At 38.9% G+C, this 24,635-nt stretch overlaps 4 protein-coding genes across 4 annotated transcripts in view; 2 read left to right on the top strand and 2 right to left on the bottom strand.

The window, feature by feature from the left end:
- The window catches only part of LOC122649912 (ABC transporter G family member 7), a 75,865-nt gene extending 60,018 nt beyond the window's left edge, over positions 1 to 15,847 (bottom strand). The window contains exon 1 of the mRNA XM_043843172.1: positions 15,832 to 15,847. The gene's annotated coding sequence lies outside the window, so the exon portion shown is untranslated. The remainder of the gene's footprint in view (positions 1 to 15,831) is intronic.
- On the bottom strand, positions 13 to 3,596 carry LOC122649915 (pentatricopeptide repeat-containing protein At3g58590-like). The gene is made up of 2 exons (XM_043843175.1): positions 3,262 to 3,596; positions 13 to 1,222 (listed from the first exon to the last, which is right to left on the bottom strand). The coding sequence occupies exons 1-2, from the start codon at positions 3,545 to 3,547 to the stop codon at positions 540 to 542; spliced, it is 969 nt and encodes a 322-aa protein (XP_043699110.1). The 5' UTR covers positions 3,548 to 3,596; the 3' UTR covers positions 13 to 539.
- On the top strand, positions 3,955 to 13,468 carry LOC122649914 (ELL-associated factor 2). Its single transcript, XM_043843174.1, has 4 exons — positions 3,955 to 4,192; positions 4,403 to 4,770; positions 12,315 to 12,357; positions 12,943 to 13,468. The coding sequence occupies exons 1-4, from the start codon at positions 4,078 to 4,080 to the stop codon at positions 13,395 to 13,397; spliced, it is 981 nt and encodes a 326-aa protein (XP_043699109.1). The 5' UTR covers positions 3,955 to 4,077; the 3' UTR covers positions 13,398 to 13,468.
- Positions 15,848 to 16,119: 272 nt separating the features above from the next.
- Positions 16,120 to 24,271, top strand: LOC122649913 (beta-glucuronosyltransferase GlcAT14A-like). The gene is made up of 4 exons (XM_043843173.1): positions 16,120 to 16,705; positions 23,204 to 23,279; positions 23,428 to 23,543; positions 23,638 to 24,271. Exons 1-4 carry the CDS (start codon positions 16,207 to 16,209, stop codon positions 24,150 to 24,152), a joined length of 1,206 nt encoding a protein of 401 aa, XP_043699108.1. The 5' UTR covers positions 16,120 to 16,206; the 3' UTR covers positions 24,153 to 24,271.
- Positions 24,272 to 24,635: the final 364 nt, after the last annotated feature.

Raw genomic sequence — 24,635 nt, 5'->3', positions numbered from 1 at the left:
GTCATTATTCCATCACCAGCTTGATTCCATGTGGTGGCATAATCCCACCAAGGATTTTTGTAGTACCATTTTCTGGAATTTAGGTAACCCAACAGTTCAATGTTTGAAGATCATCAACCAAGCAGGCATGTATTTCAGAGAGGCTCAGGGAACCATTTTTTTGTTGGGAGGAGACAAGATGAAGCAGATGGACAGTAAGTGTGCTATGATATATATGCCATGTGATTTGTTCTAGCCCAAAAAAAAAAATTGATCTTAGGGGTTGCTTCAAGTTCCTCTGACATTTCCTGCTAGGAACAACCCCACTTTTTATGCATACATGATAACTTTCCCAGGATAACAAAGTCCATTAGCTTTCAATAATATTATCACCCCAGTGATTAAGTAAAATTGAGCTAATTAGTTTGATGCAAAATTCTTTCTCGTCACAATAATCACCAATAAAATGAGCCCAGTTTGTCAACTGCTCCTTTGCAAAAACAAATCCGATTAACTTTAGAGACCATCTACATACACCTCTGTTGACAAAGTTGAACTCATTAGCTTGGTCCCAACTTGTTTTCCTGTCCCACTACTTGTTCGTCTGTGTGGTTAAATCTATTGCAACCAGCAAGGAAAGAACGCCAGATGATAGCATTTGGCTGGAAAGGCATCCTGCTGATAAGTTGTCCTGCCTCCTGCAGATACCCAAATCTACTCAGCAAGTCCACAACACATTCATAGTGATCCATCTCGGGTTCAACTCCGTACATCTGTTTCATGCATCGAAATAACTTCATGCCTTCTTCCACCAAACCCCCATGTCTGCAAGCTGAAAGCACAGCAATAAAAGCAACCTTATCAGGCTTGAATCCCAGGAGTTCCATTTCTCTGAAACTTTTGAGAGCCTCATGAGCATAACCATGAATCCCTAGGGCTGAAATTAGAGCAGTCCACGAGATCAAATTTCTCTCTCTCATTTGATTGAAGACTTTCACAGCACTCCCAAAGCTACCACATTTGGAATACATGTCTATCAGTACATTGCATACAAATACATCACAACACCTGACTTCATTCTTTATGATAAATCCATGAACAGAACTTGCTAAAGCCAGACTATTAAGTTTAGAGCAAATGCTTAAGAGGCTCATAACTGTGTACTTGTCAGGCAGGGTTTTAGACATTTGCATGCCTTTGAACAGATCAAACACCTCCATGTGATCCCCATTGCGAGCACAAGCTGAAATTAAAATGTTCCAAGATACATTGTCAGGTTCTTCAAGACAAGAAAGCAGCTTTTGGGTTTCTTGGTATTGGCCAGTTTGGTTATATACTCCTGCAATGATGTTGGAGGCGAAAACAGGTAAATGTAAGGTTGATTCTGTCGCAAAACGCAAGGCATCAGAAACCAAAACATTGGTGGCATAGGAAGTAATAAGAGAGCTCAAAATATACTCATTATGAAAGTAACCCATTCTTATTATCAAAGAATGAACTTGCTGCATCTCTAGAGCCAAAGATGATTTAAGAACAGCAGAAAATGAAAACTCATTGGGTTGATAACCCAACTGAAGCATTTCTCTCAACAGATATACTGAAATAGGAGAGGACTTGCTGGAGTAACCTGAAATCAGTGCATTCCATGTAACCACATTTTTTTCATAAATTTCATCAAAACAAAGATGAGCCTCTTCCAAAGTACAGCATTTTGCATATAAATCGATCAAGGCCGTACCTACATAAACATCAGAGTTGAAATTAATATTGATGACTTTTCCATGGATGAGTTTACCATACTTTGGGATCTGCAAGCTGGCACAAGAACTAATAGCACCTACAAATGTGGTCTGGTTAGGCAGAAATCCATCCAAGAACATTGTCAAGAATAGTTCCAAAGCTCTTTTGGGTTTTTCACTCCTTAACAATGCCCCAATAATTACATTCCACGAAACCACGTCTCGAGAAACCACATCCTCGAACATTTTCTCGGCAAAGCATGGGTGGGAGCATTTCGCATACATATTCACAACCGAATTTGCAACTGAAGGGTAAAATAGAGAGCCAGATTTAATAACTAACCCATGAATTTGCTCCCCAAATTCTAAGTCAGGTTCCCATCCAAAACCAGACAAAATACCAACAAATGAAGATTCTGATGGACAGATACCAGATCTCAGGAGCTCACGGAACAAAAACATGGAATCTTCTACAAAACCGCATTGGCTAAATGCAGCTATTAAGGAATTCCATGTAACAATATTCCGTTGAGGCATGTCTTCAAACAACTTTAGTGCCTCATCCAAGTGTCCATGCCTCTGAAAAAGACCCAACAATGCAGTCCCCGAGAAAGCATCCACGTAAAGCAAACCCATCTTTAAAATCATAGTGTGCAACTGATATCCCTGATGAAAATCCAAAGAAAGAGACAAGAGACTGCCAAAGGTGTATTGAGTTGGTTTCAGTCCTGATGCCATCATTTTGGAGAAGAGCTTCCAAGCTTCAACTCCAAGTTTATTTCGGCAATAAGTAGCTATTATAGAATTATAGGATACAACATTTCTTTCGGGCATATTCTCAAATAAGTTACGTGATATTAATAATTTACCCATTGAAGCATATGCAGATAGAAGGTTGTTGTAAACAAAGATGGGTTGTTCTGAACCCGAGGTGATAATGAGTGCGTGTAGAGATTTAGTTGTATCAAGGGACTGAGCTCTTGCGCATGCTTGAAGCAGCAAAGGGAGCTGATACTGTTGGAAATCTACATGGAAGAACAGAGAAACTGTAATAAGAGTTAGCTTGCGAGGAAAGAGTGCTGAAGTGAGAGAAGAAGCGAGCTGAGTCGAAGTAGAAAACTGTTTGGGAACCTTTTGCAAGTATTCCGACTGTTCTATCACTGACAATGAGAACTCATAAAGGGACAAAGAGCTTATTTTCTTACAATGTAATGGATCATGCATGTTTCTGGGTTCATGTAAAGAGTTCAATAATCACTCTAACATACCATCCAATTTCAGTATTTCCAACAAGTTCAAGACCAAACTCGTCAATCAAGGACACCATTACCAAGATAAAGCACAATCCTTTATACCTACCTAGTTCTTCCATTCAACGGAACATCGTGCAACCAATAAACGCTCAATGAGGAACTTTCGGTACTAATTCGGCAATTTGATAGTTTACAGAACCATCATCGATTACCAACAAAAACATCCGCTATGATTTTCATTCTTATTTTAAAAGGGTAATTGAAAAGAAAATTAATGGAGCGATGCTTACCACCGAAATGAGCGGTGTGAAATCGGCAAGCCTGGGGGTGATTGAGTAAGGGGTCGAACTGAGTTTTGCAGTTCTTGCAAGTCCTTAAGGTTTGGTTAGGACTTCCTGAGCAGCGAATTGAGGAAATTCCAGCGGGAAATTTCAATGTCGTCGTTCTTCGAGAGAAACTGATTCGCGAAACACTATCTGGGCAGTGTTTGGAAGAACGCAAGCGACTGAGCGAGGAGGGAAAAAGGAAGAGAGACGCTGCAATTGGTGAAGATATTCTCAGGGCCTCGCTAGCCATTTCGCGATGAAAGGGAAAGGTTCTCTTCAAGTCTTCACTTCCTTGATTGAAATTCAAAACAGAATCAGTGTATACATTCAATTAGAGAAATGTTATCCGTCGGGGGAGTGTTGCTCCCCTAAGTGCATGAGGTGATAAAAATTCCTGTTTCTCTTTCTTCTCAACTGTTCCTCACAAATTAGTCCTCTCACTTCGTCAAGTTCTCGTAGACTTATCTTGTGCTTTTATCTGACATACTACTTTTGCTTAATTCCTCTTTTACCCAAAAATAATGGCCCATAAAAGAAGTACATTGGCAATAATTGCTGATTTTTTGACATTTATTCATATTTTAAGGGTATTACGGTCTTTCCGTTCAGCTGCAATAACTGAAAACTTTTGAGAAACCCAAATAATTCCATCCCTTTCTCGTCCTCCATCGCTTCTGCGATTCTCCTCTCTGAACCCAACTTGAAATTTTAGGTTTCCGTGGTCGTTACTCGTTACTCGTTACTGTAACCATGTATCTATAGCTTTTGATCCACGCAATAATGGCGAACAACAACAAAGAACCTAACACTGCTCCTCAACCTGATCGGTGGTACAATCTCACTCTAGGTTCTTCCCTCAAAGACCTCTCTTCCACGAAGTTCTGCACCTTACGATGTAAGTAAGACAAAGGAACTACATAAAAGTTTATTAATTTTTAATCAGTTTTAAAATTTTGGTTATTGAATGTGGGTGTGGTAGGTTAGGGTAGAGAAAAGGAAAAGCTTGGTTAGATTGCTGTTCTCTTCTCTTCTTTTTTGTTGTAATTGTTTTCTCAAGTTTCAATGATCTGAATGCTTATTCCTCGGGCTTCGAAATCGATCATAGATGAATTTAAACCCGCATCGATCGATAAGAATCAACCTGGTTCGCTCCACAAGACCAAGGAAAATAGGGTAACTGTTGAATTCCACAACAATCAACCGGGCAAACCAAAAGTATCCTTTGAGGGTAGCAGCGAGGATTACAAGGATAACGATGGAGTCCTGTTCTTTGACGGTGAGACGTTCCGGTTGGATAGATTACACCGGGCGGTGAAGCGGTTGAGGCATGTTCGATTACCTGGGGAATCTGCTGCTGCGGCGTCCATGGCTACTTCCAGTTCGGTTCTACCTTCTGTTGAGCCTCGCTCTCCTCCGCTTGGAAAAGCTGCAAAATCACAGCCTCTAGCTAAAACTATAGTTACTCCAGTTCCGGTGAGTGCTGCATCTGAAGATTCTCTTTTTTGCCTTTGCCTACATTGGTTGTGAAAATTTATCTCTGGAAACCAGAAGAAAGAATTTCTATAGATCCTATATTGTTTGCAGATGGCTTTTGACGTAGAGTACTTTGATATTCTTTAAATTTTGTTAAGTTTCTGAAAGTGATATTCGGTTCAAGAAATACAAGGCATGGCAATTAAGATCACGAGGAATGCTATTGCATAATATTCATTTAGCATTAGGTGAAATAGATTGCGTATCTAAACTTAATATGCCAATGATAAGTAAGATTCTGAGACGGTCAAATTACTGCAACAATTAGTAAATCTGTGATGGTCCACCTTGATTTTTTTTTGGGGTTGGGGGGTTGGGGGGGGGGGGGGGGAGGGGAATGGTTGTATAACACCTTGATGTTTTCTTAAATGGAAAGTCTTCCTTTTTATTTCTCAAGTTCCCTTCTTGCATGCCATCTCTTAACTAATAAAATCATAGTTGTCAAGGCAACTAGGCTACTCAGGGCGGTGGAGAGGCGACTAGGCTACAAGGCCCCTGGATGAGCATGTGCCATGCATTATATGTAGTATAGCAATGGTATAATTATGCTTACATGCCACATCAAGAATCAAACATTGAAATACATGAGGAAGAAGAATCAACATTCCAGCGACATCAAGAATCAAACACTGAAATACAGGAAAAAGAAGAAGGGTATTAGAATCAATTTCACGATAAACCATTAGGTGGGGCCAAGGCAACGCATAGGCAACTCCCAGGACACTCTTGATCTATTGAGATTTTGCATCAGTTTTGAGTTTTAAAACCTTTGTACCATTTGTTCCTCATCATCCTTATGATCAACTTAATCCATACAATTTTTTTAAAAGGGGGGGGGGGGGGGAATGATCTGCACATCAATTTTATGGAGTGAGTTCCTTGACACTGGATCTTTGAGAATGTTTTTATGTTGACAGTCCACAAATCATAAACCCATAATAAGGAATTAGGGTTAAAATAAAGGAAATAGATAAGAGCTAGCGCACGACAGAATGGGCTTGGATCTAGGGTTCGAAATCTGGAATTGAAACAGGGTAACTCAATGTAATTAGAACTAGTACAGAATTGGGTTTGATAGGGAGGAAATTAATACCTGGGGAAAAGAGCTTTGTTGGAGCTGAAACTCCAGTGGAGTTCTAGTCTTGGATGGACCTTACTATGGCTAATCTCAAGGGAAAACTCCAAGGAATTCTAGGTGCGATGAGGGTCTCTGCAGGTTTCCGGCAGAACAGGGCATGCTGTCAATTTAGGTAGTTGGTGGTTTTGGAATGAGAGATTATGGTGATATTCTGCAGGGATTATGGTAAAAGGATTAGGGAACAAGTTTCGGAACAAACAGAAACCAATAGAGAGAGATATATCAAGTTGCAGTTAACAGAGAACAAATTGGTGATGATCTGACTTGTAACAAGAATTGAAATAGAACTTCAGTCACAGGGAAATAAGCTCAATATCTGCCAGACCATGACCCTAGGATTTCTGCGTAAAATACCGATTGAAATTGCCTCAGCAACTCTAACAATTCTTATTCATTCATCTCAAAGGCCACTTATTACCAAAAAAAAATAATCTCAAAAGCTACCACATTACCTAGCATACCATACCACCACTTAGTTATAGACCAACTACCCTTAAACTTTCCATTCATAGCACAACTCATAAATTAGAATCTTTCTTAAATTCCTAGAATTGAGAACCAAGGAATCTGAACATAGAAACTTTCTAGATCTTCTGCAGTTTCTAGAACCAAATTCTCAAGCTTTCTTATAGAATCAGAAACTGCTCAAAATAGTATTTCAGCATGGACTCAATGTAGCCTTAAACTTTCTAGAAAACAGAAAATAGAAAGTAGAAGCTAGAAGCTAACACCTACTCTCTTATAGGACTCAAACCACTGATACTTGTTTACAGTTGTGGGGCTGGTCCAATCTGATCGAAGAAGCACTAGGTCCAAAACCGGGTGTCAGTTCAACTGGGTTATATAGTAGTTTGTTTCTTTATTTATCTTTACCCTTATAGTCATTGTTACCAAGTAGGGTTTGAGTCTAAGTTAGAGTCAACTTTTGTTTTTGTTTTGGATAAAGATTAGGATTGTTTTAAGTCTTTAAATACATGCTGCAATGAAGGATTGATTGACTTTGGAGTGGGATGAAGTTTTTTTATTTTTATTTTTTAAACGTGACTGCCAGGAGCTGTGGTGCCCAAGCTTGTTTTCTCCCCTCTTAATCGATTCATTCTTTTTCCCCATTCAGGTATTCCTGTTCTTTTCCCCCTCTTCCTCCATTATTACTCTTTTATATCCCTCTTGTAACTGTTCTTGCCAAACCAAACCCTTGCTCTGTTTTGGGCAATCTAACAACCCCCACATAATTTGATCGATCTCTTTCGAGATCAATTTAATTGGTCTGGAACTTCGAGGGTATAATTGTTGCTTACTAGCGACCTATTCTGTCGAGTTCCAGTCCGAGAATCTGCTGGATTAGAGATTTTCAGCATAAACTCAGATCTGGTGTTCATTCGTACCGCCATACTCAGTTTCATCTCCAAGAGTTAATTACTTACTGATTCATTTGGGTGCGTACCAGTTGGGATTAGTAGGCCTTTGGGTCTTTGACTTCCACCAGAAATTTCAGGTCCAACCGAGGTCTTTAGAAGGAGTACTCTTCTTCATGGTGTCGCTGTTTTCAGCTACTGGTTGTTGTCTTGAGGTTGAAGACACCTCAACCCCAAGTCGTGGCTTTTGTTTTAAAGCCTTTACTTCTTGATTTCCTAAAATACCCCTCCTTTTTCCTTTATCCTAGTTTGTCCATATTTTAGAAACCCTTCCAAGTTTGTCCCTTTACAATCCTCTCCTGCGAGCACCCCGTCCGGGGAGTGCCCAGTGAGGCATCCAACGGTGGGCCTGCTCACAGAGTGCCAGGATGTGAGCCTGGCCCCACTCTGGCACGCATCTCGGCTCACTGCGAGCAGCCCCGCCGTTGGATGCCACACTGGGCACTCCCCGGACTGGGTGCTCGCAGGAGAGGAGCATAAATACTAATCTCCATTACACTTCATTGGGGAGTTTCCTAAGGCAAGGGTAATGCAGGTGCCTTTTTGTACTGTTTGTTATCATAATTGGGCTGAAAGAAACAGTATATATGTAAATGAGTTTCTAGCCCCAAATCTTTTGTTGAGGAAGATATGCTCAGATCCAATGCTCTTTGAAGGAAAGAGCTTGAAGATTGAAGTTTTTAAGCCTGGGGCATATGGGCTTCCTTTGGTCCTCTAATGTTAAGGTGTTGTGATTCAGTTAAATCACCTAAATGAACATATTTTATTAGAAATTAGCCTTGGGTTGGGTTATGTATGTGTTGGGCCTTTGATCCCATGGGTTTTCATTGTAATGGGTCATTTTAAATGGGACTGTAATATGGGTAGAGCCTTAGAGGCTAGGCATATGGGATTAGTTAAGTTAATGACTTTATTTCTTTATTTTAATTGATAGTAAGTGTTTTAGTTAGGTTGCATTAGAATTCTAAATTGTTGAAAACCAGGTTTTTTGACTCGACTCGTCCGGTCAAAAACCTGGTGAGTCGACCTGGTCACACCTGGTTGGGCCGAGTCTTGTTTCTTGGATTATGGATTATGGATCGTAGCTACTCAACGAGAAGATGAATCATGAAAGAGGAATTAGAGACAAGAATCAGTAATTACAGAAGTTCTGAGTCTTCGGAGAGAGATTTACCTTAGGTTAGTAGCAGAATCTCTAAGTGTGAAAGAGACGAAAGAACTCTTCAATTCTGAGTCTTCTCTGACTTTTTGATTGATGATAAAATCATAAAAGAAAAGAAAATAATAGATTAATACTTAATAGGCACTTTGTTTGAGACGTTGAGATGGTTAGGCCGTTAGGTCTTGGGAATAGAGAAGGGTTTTGGGATTAAAGACATAAAGTAGGGATTAGGGAATAGGGACGGTTTTGCTAATTTTTAGTCTTTTGGTTTTGTTTTTTTAACCAGGACTCGGCAAAAAAACCGTATCAATATGGACTCGGCCTAACTCATCCCGAGTCTTTCTTTTTTTTACACATAACGAGTCTTCAAGACTCATGACCAGGTTTCCCATTTTTTGACCCAACTCGGGCTAGTTTTCCTGGTCAAAACCTAGTTTGCCAACAATGGATTCTATAAGTCCAACCCTGTTTTGAGTCAGTTTAGGTTACCTTATTAGTTAAGGATTGGGCTAGGCCTTTCATTTGTAGTGTTTAAGTCTGTTTTTGAGTTTTCTACATAAGTTTGTAAGGGGTTCAACATTTTACACGAATTTAATTAATGAAAAGCTTTGTCTTTGTTGCTCTTCTTCTCCATTGGTGAAGAACCTTGTGTTTGATCAAGGACCCTTATGTGTGATCAAGGCTGGTTGGTGTTTGCTCCTTTACCTGGTGTGAAGCCCGGGTGTTTTCTCTTGTTATTGTTCTTCTTCCTCCATCTTCTTCTCCATTAATTCAAGTAATTGCTCCTCTGTATTTTGTGCAATTCCTAGTCTGATCTGGAATTCATATGCAAGACTTTTTTTTACTCAAATTTTAACTGAGGGAATCTAGCCATCGGATCATCCTCAAATTTAAGTTGTTCTTAAACCTAGCCTTCAACCAGATTTTGACCTGGATCAGACCTGCTGATCTGGATTTATATTGAATTTCCTATTCTGCCCTTATCTCTTTAATTGAAGTTCTATCCTCTGATTGCTGAATCGATATGCAGGTTCTACTGGTCTATTGTTGTTGATATTTATGTCAAGTAGTGAGAATTGGTTGCTCATCATATTTGTATTTTGAGTGGTGAATTTACAGATATACCCCTCTTCTAGTGCTATTGGGATTGGCTCATAACTTCTGATCCAGCTGTTGAACCGCGTTAAGAATGTCAACAAGTGTTCAACCCTTGTTTGCTGAACTCGACCTGAGTTTAGAGACCATCTGATCTCTTGATTTTGATGTATGTGATTTCTCCCTAATCTGGTTTTATGTTCTCTGGAATTCGATTCTGTTCTGCTACTGTTTTGATTCTTTAATTACAGTACTACATTATGGTGTCTTGGAGATTCTGGGACCAGGAGAAGTAGCCTTTAATTCTGATGGGACCTTTAGAAGATCTTGGAAGGTATGGATGTGTTGTCACGGGCCCAAATGAGGGCACTAGCCATTTGCTTAGCAGGAGCTGCTGAAGCTGGAATAGTGTTGGTGCATGGATTCCAAGCTATTAGATGGGGATGGAGGACTTTAAAAGCAGAGGAATTTGAGATGTCATGGTCTACTCAGACTCCCAAGTTGAGGTGGATTGTATCACTGGAAAAATGAGGTGGCAGTGGAGGGCCTAAGGGATTTTTCTAGGATAGAGAACCTGTATCATTCAATATTTTTTTTTTTGCATTAATTCATGAAACAAATTGGGTGGCTGACTTCTTGAGCTGGATGATTCTAATTGCATATGAGATGGTCTTCCATACAGATGACCTGTCCTGTGCCGTCTAGCTTATCCTCTTTTATGGATGAGATGGTGGTTTCCCCTGTTTAGTTTATAAAATTTCTTTCTCCTCCAAATTAAAAAATCCTTTTTTCTTTTCTTTTTTAAATGAATGGATATCTGACTACCCACCGAAAATCCATAACTAATGTTTAATGTAGAACAGATTAGGTCCTCTCTCTTACTCTTTTCTTTAATATCTTTGTCTCTTTCGGGTTTTGGATGGGTGGGGGGGGGTGGTTGGAATATCCTTGAACAAAAAATATTTGCCTCGTTCCTCTTCTTTAAATATTTTACAGCTAACAACAAGGACTTGGAAGAGTCAGACAAATACTACTCTTTTCATTCCCCCCCCCCCCCCCAAAAAACAAAAATAGATTCACTCTCATGGAAGATTTAACTTAAAGAGGAAGAATTATATCCAAAGAGAATAACTGTTTGATGTTGATCGAAGCGTGGAGAAGACAGAAATCAAAAAAAAAAAAAAAAAAACGTGAACAGTAACTTGGGGTTGATATGGACTGCTGGTGGAATATTCTATTAGAAGTTGTGTTACTAATTTAGTTTCTATTTATTAGTTATTTGTTTCTAAATTAGAGTTTTTATTTTAGTTGCTTAGCTTTTATTTAGAAGTTTCTATTTTAGTTTCATTGCCTATAATCCAAGTCTCAGCCTTATAAGGGTGCTATTTTATTGTTTCTATTTTTATAGTTTCCAATTTTAGGACTTGTCATAGCTATGTCAAAGTTAAAACTTTCTAATTTTTGTAACTTGAGGAGCAAGTCATTGCTACCTATTTATATGTATGGCTTTTAGAAGCCAAACAGATGAATTAATGAAGATTGAGATTATTGCTTTGGCAAAGATATTCTGTCCTAGTGTGAGGATGAAGGGCTGAGAGAGCCGAATTCCTAGGGCTGAGAAAGCCTGGCTGAGAGAGCCGAATCTCCTTATCCCTTTCCCCTTCTTCTCCTCTCTTCTACTTCTTCTCTTATCCGATTCCCTACTGTTCTTGCTGTTGTGTGACTGCAATCAAGTGCTGCTACCTGCTACTACATCTGGGGAGACCTAGAGAGAATCCTAAACAACTACTAAATCTGCTGTTGCTGTTCAGAGGCAAAGAACACTTTCCACACTTGCGGCTGCATCAGTTCCTTATTCACTGCTGCTGATTCGAAGGTCTTGATCTCAGCACTCTTCCTCCCATGCAGAGTGACACTTGGAGGACTGCTCCAGGCCCCTAAGGAGCACACTAGACCTCAGTCTTGAACCCTGGTGCTGTTCCTTTCATTGTATCGATCCTGCTGCAATCGATCTCCTGTTGGTTTCCCTGGTTCAAGGTTGACATTTGCATTACTGTTTGATTCTGATCTTTTAGTACCGCATTATACCATTTGTTTCTTGTCAAAATTATGCGTATACATTATTTATGATTACATAGGAATATATGGCAGTCCAGGCTACGATAGCATAGCACTTCACTCCTACAGTGCAGTCACTAGGTTTTTAACATGTCACATGGAGATCCACATGATAATAGGTAATATTGCCTAAAAAGATAAAATGGATGAATGATCCAATAATCACCGACCAGAGTTTAGTGTACTTCGTCTATTTTTGGATGCCAAGAAAAAGAAAAGAAAAAATTCAAAAAAAAAGAAGTGAATTCGAGGAGAGAGATAGAAACATAAATCAATCATTTCATCATCATGATTTTGGTCTCATTATGGTTTTTCTTTTCTTGGCTTTCAAACATAGCATTTGAGTATAATCACCCTATCACTTGAACTATTTCAATTGTATTTTTAAATGCTTGTGTTGCTTGGCTTGCGTCATTATTCTTGTTGAGATCACGTCTGACCTTCATTCTGCTTGGATTATTCTGGTTTGCAAATGCACTTTAATTTAACTGAGTGATGATTAAAATGTCCACATTCTGTTGATCAAGTCCTTTTCTTTTGCTGTGGATTATTACAGGTTGAGGTGGAAAGAATTGATATTGGTGAATCAGGGAGCCCAGGTTCGTAATTGTGCTGACATGCTTTCAGTTTATAATTTTTTGACCTCTTTGTTCGTTAGGCTGGTGGGCCATAGCTTGGTATGGATAGCTTAATCCTTTTTAGCTATAGAATCTCTCTTGCTGGGGATTCCAATGTAAAATCCGTCTAAGTTGCTTGGTAGCCTCTGAATCAATTAGCTGAAGCTTTTGCATCTGGGCCGTAGGTTTTTGATAAGATATCCTCCTTTCTTTTTTATAGTATTTTAGTTAATCTGTATGTACCATGACATGATATCTGTTCTTCGCAAGAACCTTCTATGCACTCTGCTTATTCTATTAGTTATCAGAGTAGAACAAATGAGTTATTACACCCAAAAAACTATGACCTATGTATTAATCTATTCACAATCAGCTCAAAGTATAACCCAAGCTGCTTCCCAGCCTTGTGCAGTACTGTGTCAGTCATATCTAAGAATAGTGGGGACAATGTGTCAGATCATTAGTCCAACAAGCAGTACAGGACTTGATCTGAATGACTGAATTGTGAATAACCCACCCCTTTTAAAAGTCAGTCATGTGGGTGATATTCCCTTTGTTATATTGCAGGTGTGAAACCTACTGGTAGGGCAGTCACTAATTCATCTGCTCCGCCGAATTCTTTAACCATATCAGCAGACCATAAGAATGAAGAAGAGGAGGAACATTTGGAAATACTCTTCGATGATGATGATGATGATGATGATGCTGGTGGAACACCTAACAAAGGAAATGCTGCTGAAGAGCCTCAACGAGAAGTCAACACTGGTCTAGACATCAACATGCCAAATCAAAACGACACAGATGATGAAATTGCTGATGTGGATGTCAGTGATGATGATGCAGATAACGGTCCCAATGCTGCAGAAGCTCTTAGGGCCCAGGTGAATGCTGAAGAGAGAGATGGGCAGACTTCAAGTTCAAGTGCTAGCAGTGCGAGTGGGAGCAGTGCAAGTGGGAGTGGGAGCGGGAGCAGCAGCAGTGACAGTGAAGGCAGTGATGATGATTCAGTGAACTCAATATGAGCCTGAGTAAGGTGGGTAAATGTCATGAAATTACAGGAAGTGGCCAATGGTATATCAAAGATATGATCCTGTCTCCCAAATTTTGGTGACCATACTAATGTGGTCCTTTAGGTTCCCCCCCCCCCCCCAAAAAAAAAAAATAATACTGAGGAACAGGGCCCAAACCATGACTTAAAAAGTTCAATCCATGAGGCTCATGTGAACGAAAGTATTTTCATGATTCTGCACTTCTGATGAGTGAAAAATTTTGTCCTTGGATCTTGCTGCTGTGGGTTAGCCCCCTTCCCCTCGCCTTAGAATTTTTTTCTTTTCTTTTTGTTGCACCTATTGGTGAACATGCAGTTTACCATGTTGTATACCCTGGACAGAACATGGGGAAACAAATATCTGTTTACATAAATGAACTGCTTCAAATCTTGAAAGATCTGTCAACTATCTTCTCAAAATCAATGGTCAATCTAATATAATTTTACCAGAAATAATAGGCCAAAAGTTCTGTTGGACAGTTTTTGGGCTTTCATGATGTCCTTTTAGGAATGGAGAAATGAAAGAAACTCGTTAGTCTCTACCCAACAAGAGTAGTCTTTTATCTCCTCTCCCCCCCCCCCCCCCCCCCCACCCCCACCAAACAAAAAACAAAAAAAATAGTTGGTTAATTTTTTGTTGGGTTTCTTGGGGGGGGGGGGGGGGGGGGGGGAGTGTGGCCTCCTCTGTGCATATGGGGTGCCAATGAGAACACACAAGTTGACATCATGGGGATGGGATTTTGGGAGCATATGGATTGGCCATATGTCAAATATTAGTTTCAAATTCAATTATTGATCCTCCCATCTATGGCAATGCATCCATTCATTGATAAGAATGGAAATTACAAAGATAAGTAGGTTTCAAATTTGTTTTACATCCACTACTTTCCATTTTGAAAAGATTTACTCAATCCCCAAAGTTGATTAATAGTCATGTTATGTAAGAATAAAATAAAAGTAAACTTCCAAATTAATAGTCATGTCATGTAAGAATAAAATAAAAATAAATATCCAAAATTACTCCAAAAATTTGTTTTAATTTTGGAAGTTTTCTTTTATTTTATTCTAACGTGAGATGAGTACTAATCAACTTTAGGGATTAAATAAATCTTTTTAAAATAGAAAGTAGTGAATGTAAAACAAATTTAAAACCTACTTATTTTGTAATTTCCGTTTTTATCTAGTGGATCTAATACTTCATTTTATCTTGCCTTAGAACTCTATTTGGACTTTTACCAAAAAAAATAAAACTATATTTGAACTGAAATTTGAAATAAATCTAGATTAGCTCTACCTGTCCACCAAATTTCAGCATTATACTGCTGGTCATGTGGCAGAAACAAGCCTATCAATTAGATAGTTTTTCCTGGTCATGTGGCAAGTGTTTTGCCCCTGTATATGAGTCCTCAACAATGTAAGGGCATAGGAAAACTTCCCATTTGTTGTTCTGTGCTTGTTCTGACTCTAAGAAGCACACCTTGTACAAATTGAAATCTATTTATGATCATAAATAGAAAACACAACGTAAGGAAAGAAAGAACAATTAAACAATCACAACACAATGATTTACATGGCTTAAAAAAGTACTTACACTCTAGGTTAAACTACTCTTTTTCTCTCGTCTCTCTATTTACAAAGAATTCCCTCTTAACTCTAATGACCCTATTGCTGTCAATTTAAAAGGAAAACATAAAATTTAATTTCCAAAATTACACCCCATGTTAACCCTAACTTCTCTCCAATTCTCAATCAAGTGGCAATGAAAAGGGTATTTCTTCCAAAGTAGCTCCAAGAAATCAAGGGAATATGATCATGCGTACATACCGGCAGTTGGCACTCTGGGTCTTATACTACAGAACCAAGGGTAGTAACTAGTAACTAACCCCGAACCACCAAGCTCCCAAGTAGGAAAGGCCAGGGTGCAGCCCTGCAGGTGTTTGATAAAATGCTCCTTCGGGTTTAAAGTTTAGTTTAAACTCTTGAGAGGCTTCTCTCTCTCTGATCATGGTTGGTTTCGCTCAAGTTGTTAACCGTTTCTATCTTTCCTAACTTTAATAAAGGTCAACAGCCTTGTACGCACCTCCTTGGTTTTGCATTGAAGAAAACGTCACAATGGGCACGCGTATGAACCGCAGGCAAGCATGGGAAATTGAGCGTGCTTCAAAATTAAATGCATAATATGATTGATGACCGATTCAAATCCTCTTCTAAATCTTCTAACAGACCCACAAACGTATTGAATGATTATGGCATGACGGACTTTTGATTCCAATCGAACAGTTCCCAGATTTTTCTCATTTGAAAAAGCTCTTTTCCAGGTTAAGAGCCATGTGTAATACTTACGATCCTTCATGTAATGACTCATAATATAACTACCATACGTCACTGAGCAAGAAAAGAAGATCACTTCTCTCTTCTCTCTTCTCTCTTCTCTCTCAGAGGTCAGACCTTGTCAGACAATCTAGCGATTTCCACTCCAATACGAATTGCAAAAACCCTACTCTTTCCTATTTCCTCATTTCCACGCATTATTGAATCATTCACCAGTGTTGGAGATTCTTGCAATTTGTATTTGAATTGGGATTTCCGTATTTATTTTTCTTATTCTTTCCTGTATACTCTGTAAATCAGGCGAGACCCACTTCCATGGCTGCGCAGGAAAACCTGGCAAGGAAACGGAAAAGTATCGAGTGATCTGATTTTTGCAAAATTGTAGCGTTAGCAAATGCAATTCACTCTAACAGTGGCCCTAATTCGATGACCCTGCAACAAATTGTACCATCATGGCAGCTGAGAAGAAATGGCTCTTTACCCTCTTCTCTGCCGCCTTTGTTTCGTTGCTTATTTTCCTCTCTGCAATGTCCGGTTTCAGTGCATCTTCTGCTTTCAACTCTCACAGGTCGTTCCCCTCTACTTTGCGGTATGGGGCTAAATACCCGCCTGCATTTGCTTATTACATCTCTGGGCGAAGAGGGCATAAGGACCAGATCTTTCGGTTGTTGCTCGCGGTTTATCACCCCCGTAACCGCTACCTTCTCCATCTTGGCCCAGAAGCTTCGAATGAAGAACGGCAAAGACTGGCCGAGGCCGTCCGCACTGTTCCAGCTATCCGGGCTTTTGGGAACGTTGATGTTATAGGGAATCCGGATCCTGTTACTGACATGGGATCGTCCAACATTGCTGCCACGCTTCGTGCCGCTGCAATTCTCTTGAGGGTTGATAGCGGTTGGGATTGGTTCATCACTTTAACTGCATCGGATTATCCACTTCTTACTCAGGATGGTATGCTTTGTATATTTACTTTACAGATTGGTACTGTGCTTACTGAATCGAGCCCAATTGAGATCTTTATTTCCACCCCCTCTTAGTGCTATCTCTTTGGTTCAATAGTTGGTATTTGATTTCCACTTCATTTTTTATTTGGAAAGTAAAATAATATGGAAGATATCTGATTTTGGGAGAATTGGGTCATTTTCATGCCTGTTGGCAATAATGTTAAATGCTGTATTTACTATTTTCGAAGATAAGTACATTCCCTTTATCTGTTCTCTGTTTTTTTCATTCAAAATGGCAAGTTTCGGATGCCTTGAAAAGTTCATTTCTTTTTTAGATCATGTTTTGCTCTCTTAGTTCTTGTTGAATGCAATTTGGAAGTTTTACCTGGTCCAGGTTAGTTGTTTTTATTTACTTCTTTTGTGATGTGGTCATTAGTGACTGGGGATAGGTGATTGAGGAGAAATTGATAGCTTAACCTTGGAACTTTTAAGCAATAACGGGTCTTCTTTTATGTGGACAATGTATCTAATTCTGGTATACTTGACTACTTTTGCTTCTTGTGTTTGGTTTAATAGTTTCATATATTGGAATTGTTCATGTATTAACATCGGAAACTTTATTTTACTTAAATTTCAAGTAAGATCATCTCAGTTCTTGTATTTTTATCCAAGTGATTAATGCCAAAGGATGGTTTTTCATTCATTAGACTTGTGGGGATGTATTTATATATAAGACTGGCCATGCATATAGGAACTGTATACGCGATTGTGAAAGATGTGGGTGGAACTTCTTTTGAGGGCGGGCCTTGGTTCAGTGGTTAAGGTTGCTCCATTGTGACTAAGAGATCACAGGTTCGAGTCTGGAAACAGCCTCTCTGCGAAAGCATGGGTAAGGCTGCGTACATCATGACCCTCCCCAGACCCCGTAGTGGCGGGAGCCTTGTGCATTGGGTACGCCCTTTTCATAGCTGGAACTTATTTTCTTAGGTTGGTGGTGATGGTGTTGATATAAAGGATGAATTTTCAAACTAGTAAAGACCAGAGCAATGAACAGATTTAAGGGGAATAGTAGTGCCACAGTAATTTAAAAAATAAATGTGAGGAGTTTGATATCATGTGTGTTAACAGAGCTGGAGAGAAACCAGCAATAGAAGAAGAGAAGGGAAGAGAACATTTGACTTTAGGGAATTGTAAAAACCGAGAGAGAGAGTGTGTGTGTGTGTGTAATCCACACCTCAGCCTCCTTTATTATATAATGTTTACAAACCTAGTATCATACTATGAATAGGAATCATATTAAGAATAGGAAACTAATCTAATCTAATAGGAATCATGCTGAAGATAGACAACATAATAGGACACCTAATCTTAAAGAATCTGCAGGACTCTTAAAGTTACAAAATTAATGTGTACATGATCATATGTACCCCCACGGTACCATAGTTGTCACGTAGTCACGGCGATCCAAGTTGGTGGAGGGGTGTCATGTCGATATATCGACATGTCGCCCGCCATGGCGATCATATCGACCATGTTTTATTTTTTATTTTCTCTATTTTTAATGTCATTTAGTATGCTATAATATATACCCTATGACATCAAAAATTAACATGAAAGTGTACTACTAATCTACTATGGTTTAATTCATTAAAGTGTAATATCCATTAGTGTATATGAAATCATGGATTATCAAATAATTGATAGCAATAGTCTTGCTGATAATAAAGTTGAAAAATCATGAGAGTTGAGATATGATTCATATGAAAGTGACTAAAAAAGTAACAAAACAAAAAAACAATTACAAGAACGTAATTTATATTGAGTGAATAAAGCTAATAAACAACCCATCTGAATTAAAAAAAAAAATTTGCTGATGTGAATATGTGATTGTGTATTAGTCAATAGTGTATTAGTGTTTTCTGTTTGATTTTTTTTAATTTTTTTTATGTTAAGGAAAAAGCATTAAAATAAAAAATGGTTAAAAAAATTTATTGTTAAAAAATTAATTATAATTTGAAACAACCATGTCGCCCGATATGGCCATATGTCGTGGTATGGCGTTCATGGCGGTGTCATGGCAACGACATGGAGGCCATATCGGTCGATATTCTTACATCATCCATATCAGTGGTCGATATGCCCACTTCTCCAGTGATATGACGCCATGACAACTATGCACGGTACACATGATCATGTACCCCATACGTCATCTCGATAATCTCAACAATTTGCTTAAGTGCAGAGGAAGATGATTACAGGTGAAGGGTCTGTAACAGAGGATGGGAAAGTTGAAGAAGAAGTTGATTGAGATGGCTTGATTCAATGTAAGGCTGTGGAAAGAATGACCAGTGAAGAAAATGACTGGTGAAGAAATACTCTTGTAGTCAATAGAAGGCTTGAATGATAATTATTTCATCAAATGGGTGCATGAATTTGAAAATTCCTTTCCGGTGAAGTCTTTTCTATTGAAGGCTTGAATGATAATTATTTCATCTAATGGATGCATGACTTTTGAAATTCCTCTTTGGTGAAGTCTTGTCTGTTTTGCCACTTATGTGGTTAACTTGGCACATTACTTCAAGAAAGTTTTTTGCATGTTTTGCTACTTTTAATATCACGATGTTCATTTTTTAGAATAATTCTGTTGAATGTCCATGTTAAGGCTTTCTTTACATCTTTAATATTGATATTTTATGATCATGGACTGCTGACCAAGGTGGCTGAAATTGGGAAACTCTATATTAATGCCGAGCTGAGGGCTTGACTGTGGTGCAGAATCGCTTTTTCCTGCTTAATGCATTGATTCCACCTGAGTTACAATATAAACTGTGCTCTTAGAAATTATCAGTGTTAACATATTGGTTAATGTTGGCTTAAGTTGGGTCAATATAGCTTAGTGTAACAGCATAGAAACATCAGCTCAACTTGTCCTTGTGGGATCTAGATACCAATGTGCATTTCATCTCCATGGCTCCACCTACTGTTAAATCATTTATTTACTTCCCTAGACCAAGTCCATCTGATTGTGTATATCCTCAGTAATGTAGTCCTAGATTGGTAGGAGACCAACTAGGAGCCAGTAAACCAGGATTTGTTACGAATAGGTGAATTGGCTAGGTCAAAATAGGGTTTTCGGTGAAATTAAGGTTAGGGTTTGGTTAGGGTTAGGGTTTGATGTATGGGTTATGTCAAGTTAAGGTGGGAGAGTCTATCAGTGAAGGTCCTGAGATGGTTTGATGGATGAAAGTGTGTAAACTTGAATAGGCAGCAAATTAGGGTTAGGGTTTCGGGTTTTGGAAAAGAGGAAAAGATGGATTTCTAGGGTTTGGCTGGACAGAAGTCAACCAAACTTGAATGGTTTTCTTAGGAGGGTATGAGGGATAATCGGTCAGATTTTTAGACTGTTTTGATGGTTGGTTTGGGCTGTGGCGAATGTAGGCTATGGGAAAACTGAAAATAACAAAGGGGAAAAATAGGGTTGGGGTTGTAAAGGATTAGAAGAAGAAGGATGGCGATGGGGATGTCTCAAACTTACTGTAGTAGCAGATTACTCTTGGCAGCAGCTTGTTTGAGGATGAAACTTGAATAAAAATTAAATCTTTGAACTTGAACTTGAACTTGAATAAAAATCAGATCTTGAAAGTAGAACTTGAAAGAAAGCTTCAAAAGAACCACCCGGGCTTCACATCGCAAGGTGTCGATTGGATCAATCACCAATCCCACCAACGAAACACACGGGCTTCCTATCGCAAGATGTCAATCGGATCAAACACTGATCCCACCAGCCTCGATCAAACACAAGATAAAAATCTTCAATGGAGAAATAAAGCAGCAAAAGCTTTCATTAATGTCAAAATTCGTGTTCAATGCTTGCCCCCCTCTTACAACCTTATATAAAAGACTCAAAAATAGACTCCTACACTAAAAAAGAAAGGCCTGACCTAATCGTCAACTTATTAGGAAACTGAAATAGACTCAAAACAGAGTCCTAATCCAGCCCAACTAGACACTTAAAAAAAAACTACTAAAATTGCTTAAATTGAATCGTTGGTTGAACCGGTTCAATTTATGAACAAAAACACCAAAATAAAACTAAGTATGAAACTAAAACAACTAATCCCGTATTCAACCTAATTACCCATATTTTAGGCCCATAAAAGTGGCCTATTACATAGAAAGCCCATGGGACCAAAGGCCCCATATGTCTATAGCCCAACCCTAGACTTATTTCTAGGGAAAGAAGCCTAGTGTGGTGATAAAGCTGCATCACTCAGGGATCGAGGTAGTTCTGTCTTGACTATGATTAAAAATAAGAAACTGTTCCTGAAGGTGTAAAAATTTAGGAAAGCTTTATCTTATTGGATGGAGGACAAAAGAGGAGAAGAATCCACAATGAAATTCCACTGTAGTCCGAACTTCTCTATATTGGGTAAGGTGATCAGTGAGTACCATGGCATAGACTTGCTGGTTGGAACTGAATAAGCCACTAACTAGTACTTTCATTGCTGAGAGCAGTTTAGCAGCTATTAATGGCATTAACTGTAGGGGCTTGGAAAATGAAACGCTTGGAAGAATTTTAATGCGTATTTTAGTCAGGTAGAAAATAAATCAATAAATTACTTATTTCTTTAATAAACTTCATGCGTACAATGGTACACAAACAAAACTAGTTATTTGGAGTATGAGTGACTTAATTTTGTTTCAAAATCAGAAATCAGTTTATTGATCTGCAGGAGGCATTTGAATCGATTCTCCTGCATTTTGTTGCTCGCTCTTCTTTTTTATGACATCTTCTTTCATCAATATCAGCATTTGTCGATGCAATTGGAATTTTGTTGCCTTTTACCTAAACATGTTTACGTAGTTTACCAATGGATGTAAAGATATTGTGGATGGTTGTGGGAGGCAACTGTCAAATTTGGCTTAAAACTAATTAATATTTTGTAACCTTCCATTTCCGGACTGATATGGCCATTAATGTGGCGTCAAAAACAGGAATTGAAAAGCAACTGGAATATGAATTCACTGATTTAGTAAGTGGTGTATCATGTAGTTACAGATAGAAGGATGAATCTTAGTGATTTAGCATTGTGATCATTATGAAGTGATTTCAGTTCCTCTTGATACGACAACAAACTCAGGCTTATCCCAACTTAGTGGGGTCGGCTATTTCAGTTCCTCTTGATAGATACCAAAAACTTCTCAGGAGAATGATTATTAATAAAGCAAGAGGGCTGAGGCGAGAAAAAACTTCAGCCAAAAGGGTTTTGAGTTTCAGTCTCAGGAACTTGCTTTAGCTGGCCAACCAAAAGAAATTTGTAAGATTACAGCCAATTCGTACCCAGCTTAGATTGGTTGGAATTGAATTATACTTGCCTTGATTCTTATTGACCAGATTACAGTTAACTATTCAGTTCAAATGCTTGGGCTTTGTTGGATACAGACTTCTCTGAGCTGCATCCTTATTACCTATTATATATTTCATGATTCTGATATCTTTTGCTTTTTGTGTCCTTCAAAGATAGCTTTGTTTAGGCCTTGTTTCAAATATGATGGCGAATTGAGCTGATTGGAGGGCTAGGATCCGTGTGGCCGATCCCTATTAGTTATTTATGACCGAGTTGTAGTTGCTGTTGTTGTGTTCCTTTTCCTTCTTACTTTTATTTTTAATATTATGTCTTTACTAGGATCCATGTAGCCGACCCCATTAGTTGGGATAAGGCAGAGTTTGTTGCTGTTGTTGTTATCCTTGAAAGATAGCTTTAACCATATCCAGATCTGTTTACCCTGGTTTGTCATCTTCAAATCAAACAATCCCTTGTTTTGCCTGAATAACTGTGTAAACTTCTGCAGATATTTCCGTGAGTAAAATGAACATTCTGAGACATTAGCTGACCAGGCTTCCTGCAGTGAATTCTGCTTGTAGTTGGGACAAGTCATTCACTGGAAAGTAGTGTGAAATGTATATACGGTGGATTTCTTTTAAAATTTTTAATCAACTGATTGCTCATTAAAAGAAGACTAAACAACAGTAATTCAGGGACTTTATTGTTAGGTGGCATGACATACAAATAGCCCTTCATATGTTTCAATAGGTTATGTGATTGTCTCTTATGTAAACTTTACTGTCTGTACAAAAGCCCTCTGCTTTTCATCCGTTGATGTGGTTTTAAGTTCCCCTAGATGGGGGGAGCTGGTTTGTTCAAGATCTTGCTCACTTGGATCTTCACGTGCAAAAACGATAGACAATCTTCATGGCCTGCAGTGATATGTGACTATCTCAAGAACTTTTTTTTGCAGAAGTATATCCCAAAGACTTTACTTGTTGAGCTCTTAGCCTCTCACATGCATTTGTCTTTGTGACCCCTCCCTCCCTCCCCCCCCCCCCCCCACCACCCAAAAAAAAAAGAGTTAATATTTGTATCTGTAAGCTTGTCTGATGCCACGCTTTCTTCTCAGAAAGTATGCTTACTTTTGCTGTGTCTTTTTCTCCTTTCGCTTGCAGACTTGTCTCATGTGTTCTCCACGCTGAGGAGGGAGCTCAATTTCATTGATCACACCAGTGACCTTGGATGGAAAGAGTAGGCTAACACTCATTAAATCAAAGCTTTTGATTGGTGTTTTTCTTTGCCCCATTTTTTTTCTGTGGAGTTTTACCCTACATTTCTGGCGGTTTTCTTTTGCTTTCTATAATTCCATGATGAGTATTCACAATCTATATTCCTCAAGGTACCAGAGGGTTCATCCAATTGTAGTTGACCCAGGGATTTACTTGGCTAGGAGGACTCAAATCTTTTATGCTACCCAGAAGCGGCCAACACCTGATGCTTTCAAATTTTTTACGGGTAAAACTCTCTTCCACCGTGATAATGCTTTTGCGACTTCAAGTATACCTGTGGATTGCTTCTCATCTAGTTTGCCTTCCTTTCTCTTAACCAGGTTCTCCATGGGTTATTCTGAGCCGAGCCTTCCTTGAATTCTGTGTTCTTGGTTGGGATAATCTTCCCAGAACTCTTCTTATGTATTTTAATAATGTAATTTTATCCCAAGAAGGGTATTTCCATTCTGTAGTTTGCAATTCACCAGAGTTCCAGAACACGACTGTGAACACTGATCTAAGATACATGATCTGGGATAATCCCCCCAAAATGGAACCTCGCTATCTCAATGTTACAGACTATGATCCCATGGTGCAAAGTGGGGCTGCCTTTGCGAGACAGTTCCATAAAAATGACAGGGTACTGGACATGGTGGATGATAGGATTCTAATGCGTGGTTCCAATCGTGCTGCAGCAGGGGCCTGGTGCACTGGTAAGAGAAGATGGTGGATGGATCCGTGTTCAAAGTGGGGTGATGTCAATGTTGTGAAGCCCGGGCCACAGGCGGAGAGGTTCAGGGAGGTAATGACAGGTCTTATTGATGATTGGAGTTCACAGTCAAGTTCATGCAAGTGATGCGAAGCGAGATCTCAAGGTAGAAAAGTGCTGGTTATGTAATGATATGCATCTGCACCTGAGACCACCACCATCGGTTGAGGTACTTATATTATGAGAGTACATGTATTCCGAGTTTTGGGTGGTAATGCTTCCATCCCGTGGGTGGGTGAATGGATGGATTGTACTTTTATGCTTGTAAACACTTGCCATGCTCAGGGGTTGGAATTTTTTGTATGTGGGTAAATATGGTGCTCCAATTTACTTGTTTACCAGAAACAAGAAATATATTCCTCCTCTATTTTTTATGTGTTATCTTTCTGTTCCATTTAAAGGGTTTCAAAGTATGACAATTGATAATCGAAATGAGACACAAATGACATGCGGCCTGCTGACATGAGGCAGCCAGCTTATTTAGCATTCAAAACTGTGGAAAGGTTTCCCTCACCTCATTTATTTTTGTCAGTCTTACACAGCTTTGCAGAATAAGGCTTTGAAATTGGT

The sequence above is a fragment of the Telopea speciosissima genome, chromosome 2, assembly GCF_018873765.1.
Source record: "Telopea speciosissima isolate NSW1024214 ecotype Mountain lineage chromosome 2, Tspe_v1, whole genome shotgun sequence".
Classification (NCBI taxonomy): Eukaryota; Viridiplantae; Streptophyta; class Magnoliopsida; order Proteales; family Proteaceae; genus Telopea; species Telopea speciosissima.
This window is presented reverse-complemented; position numbering and strand designations above follow the sequence as displayed.

What these genes read in the sequence shown, in the direction of transcription:
- LOC122649915 (XM_043843175.1), bottom strand. Translation starts at nt 3,547, where the DNA reads ATGGCTAGCGAGGCCCTGAGAATATCTTCACCAATTGCAGCGTCTCTC. An exon ending in TCACACCGCTCATTTCGGTG is followed by an intron (nt 1,223 to 3,261) that starts GTAAGCATCGCT and finishes TTTTAATTTCAG; the next exon opens with CTTGTGCTCGCAATGGGGAT.
- LOC122649914 (XM_043843174.1), top strand. Translation starts at nt 4,078, where the DNA reads ATGGCGAACAACAACAAAGAACCTAACACTGCTCCTCAACCTGATCGG. An exon ending in GAAGTTCTGCACCTTACGAT is followed by an intron (nt 4,193 to 4,402) that starts GTAAGTAAGACA and finishes AATCGATCATAG; the next exon opens with ATGAATTTAAACCCGCATCG. An exon ending in TGGTGAATCAGGGAGCCCAG is followed by an intron (nt 12,358 to 12,942) that starts GTTCGTAATTGT and finishes GTTATATTGCAG; the next exon opens with GTGTGAAACCTACTGGTAGG.
- LOC122649913 (XM_043843173.1), top strand. Translation starts at nt 16,207, where the DNA reads ATGGCAGCTGAGAAGAAATGGCTCTTTACCCTCTTCTCTGCCGCCTTT. An exon ending in TCCACTTCTTACTCAGGATG is followed by an intron (nt 16,706 to 23,203) that starts GTATGCTTTGTA and finishes TTTCGCTTGCAG; the next exon opens with ACTTGTCTCATGTGTTCTCC. An exon ending in AGTGACCTTGGATGGAAAGA is followed by an intron (nt 23,280 to 23,427) that starts GTAGGCTAACAC and finishes ATATTCCTCAAG; the next exon opens with GTACCAGAGGGTTCATCCAA.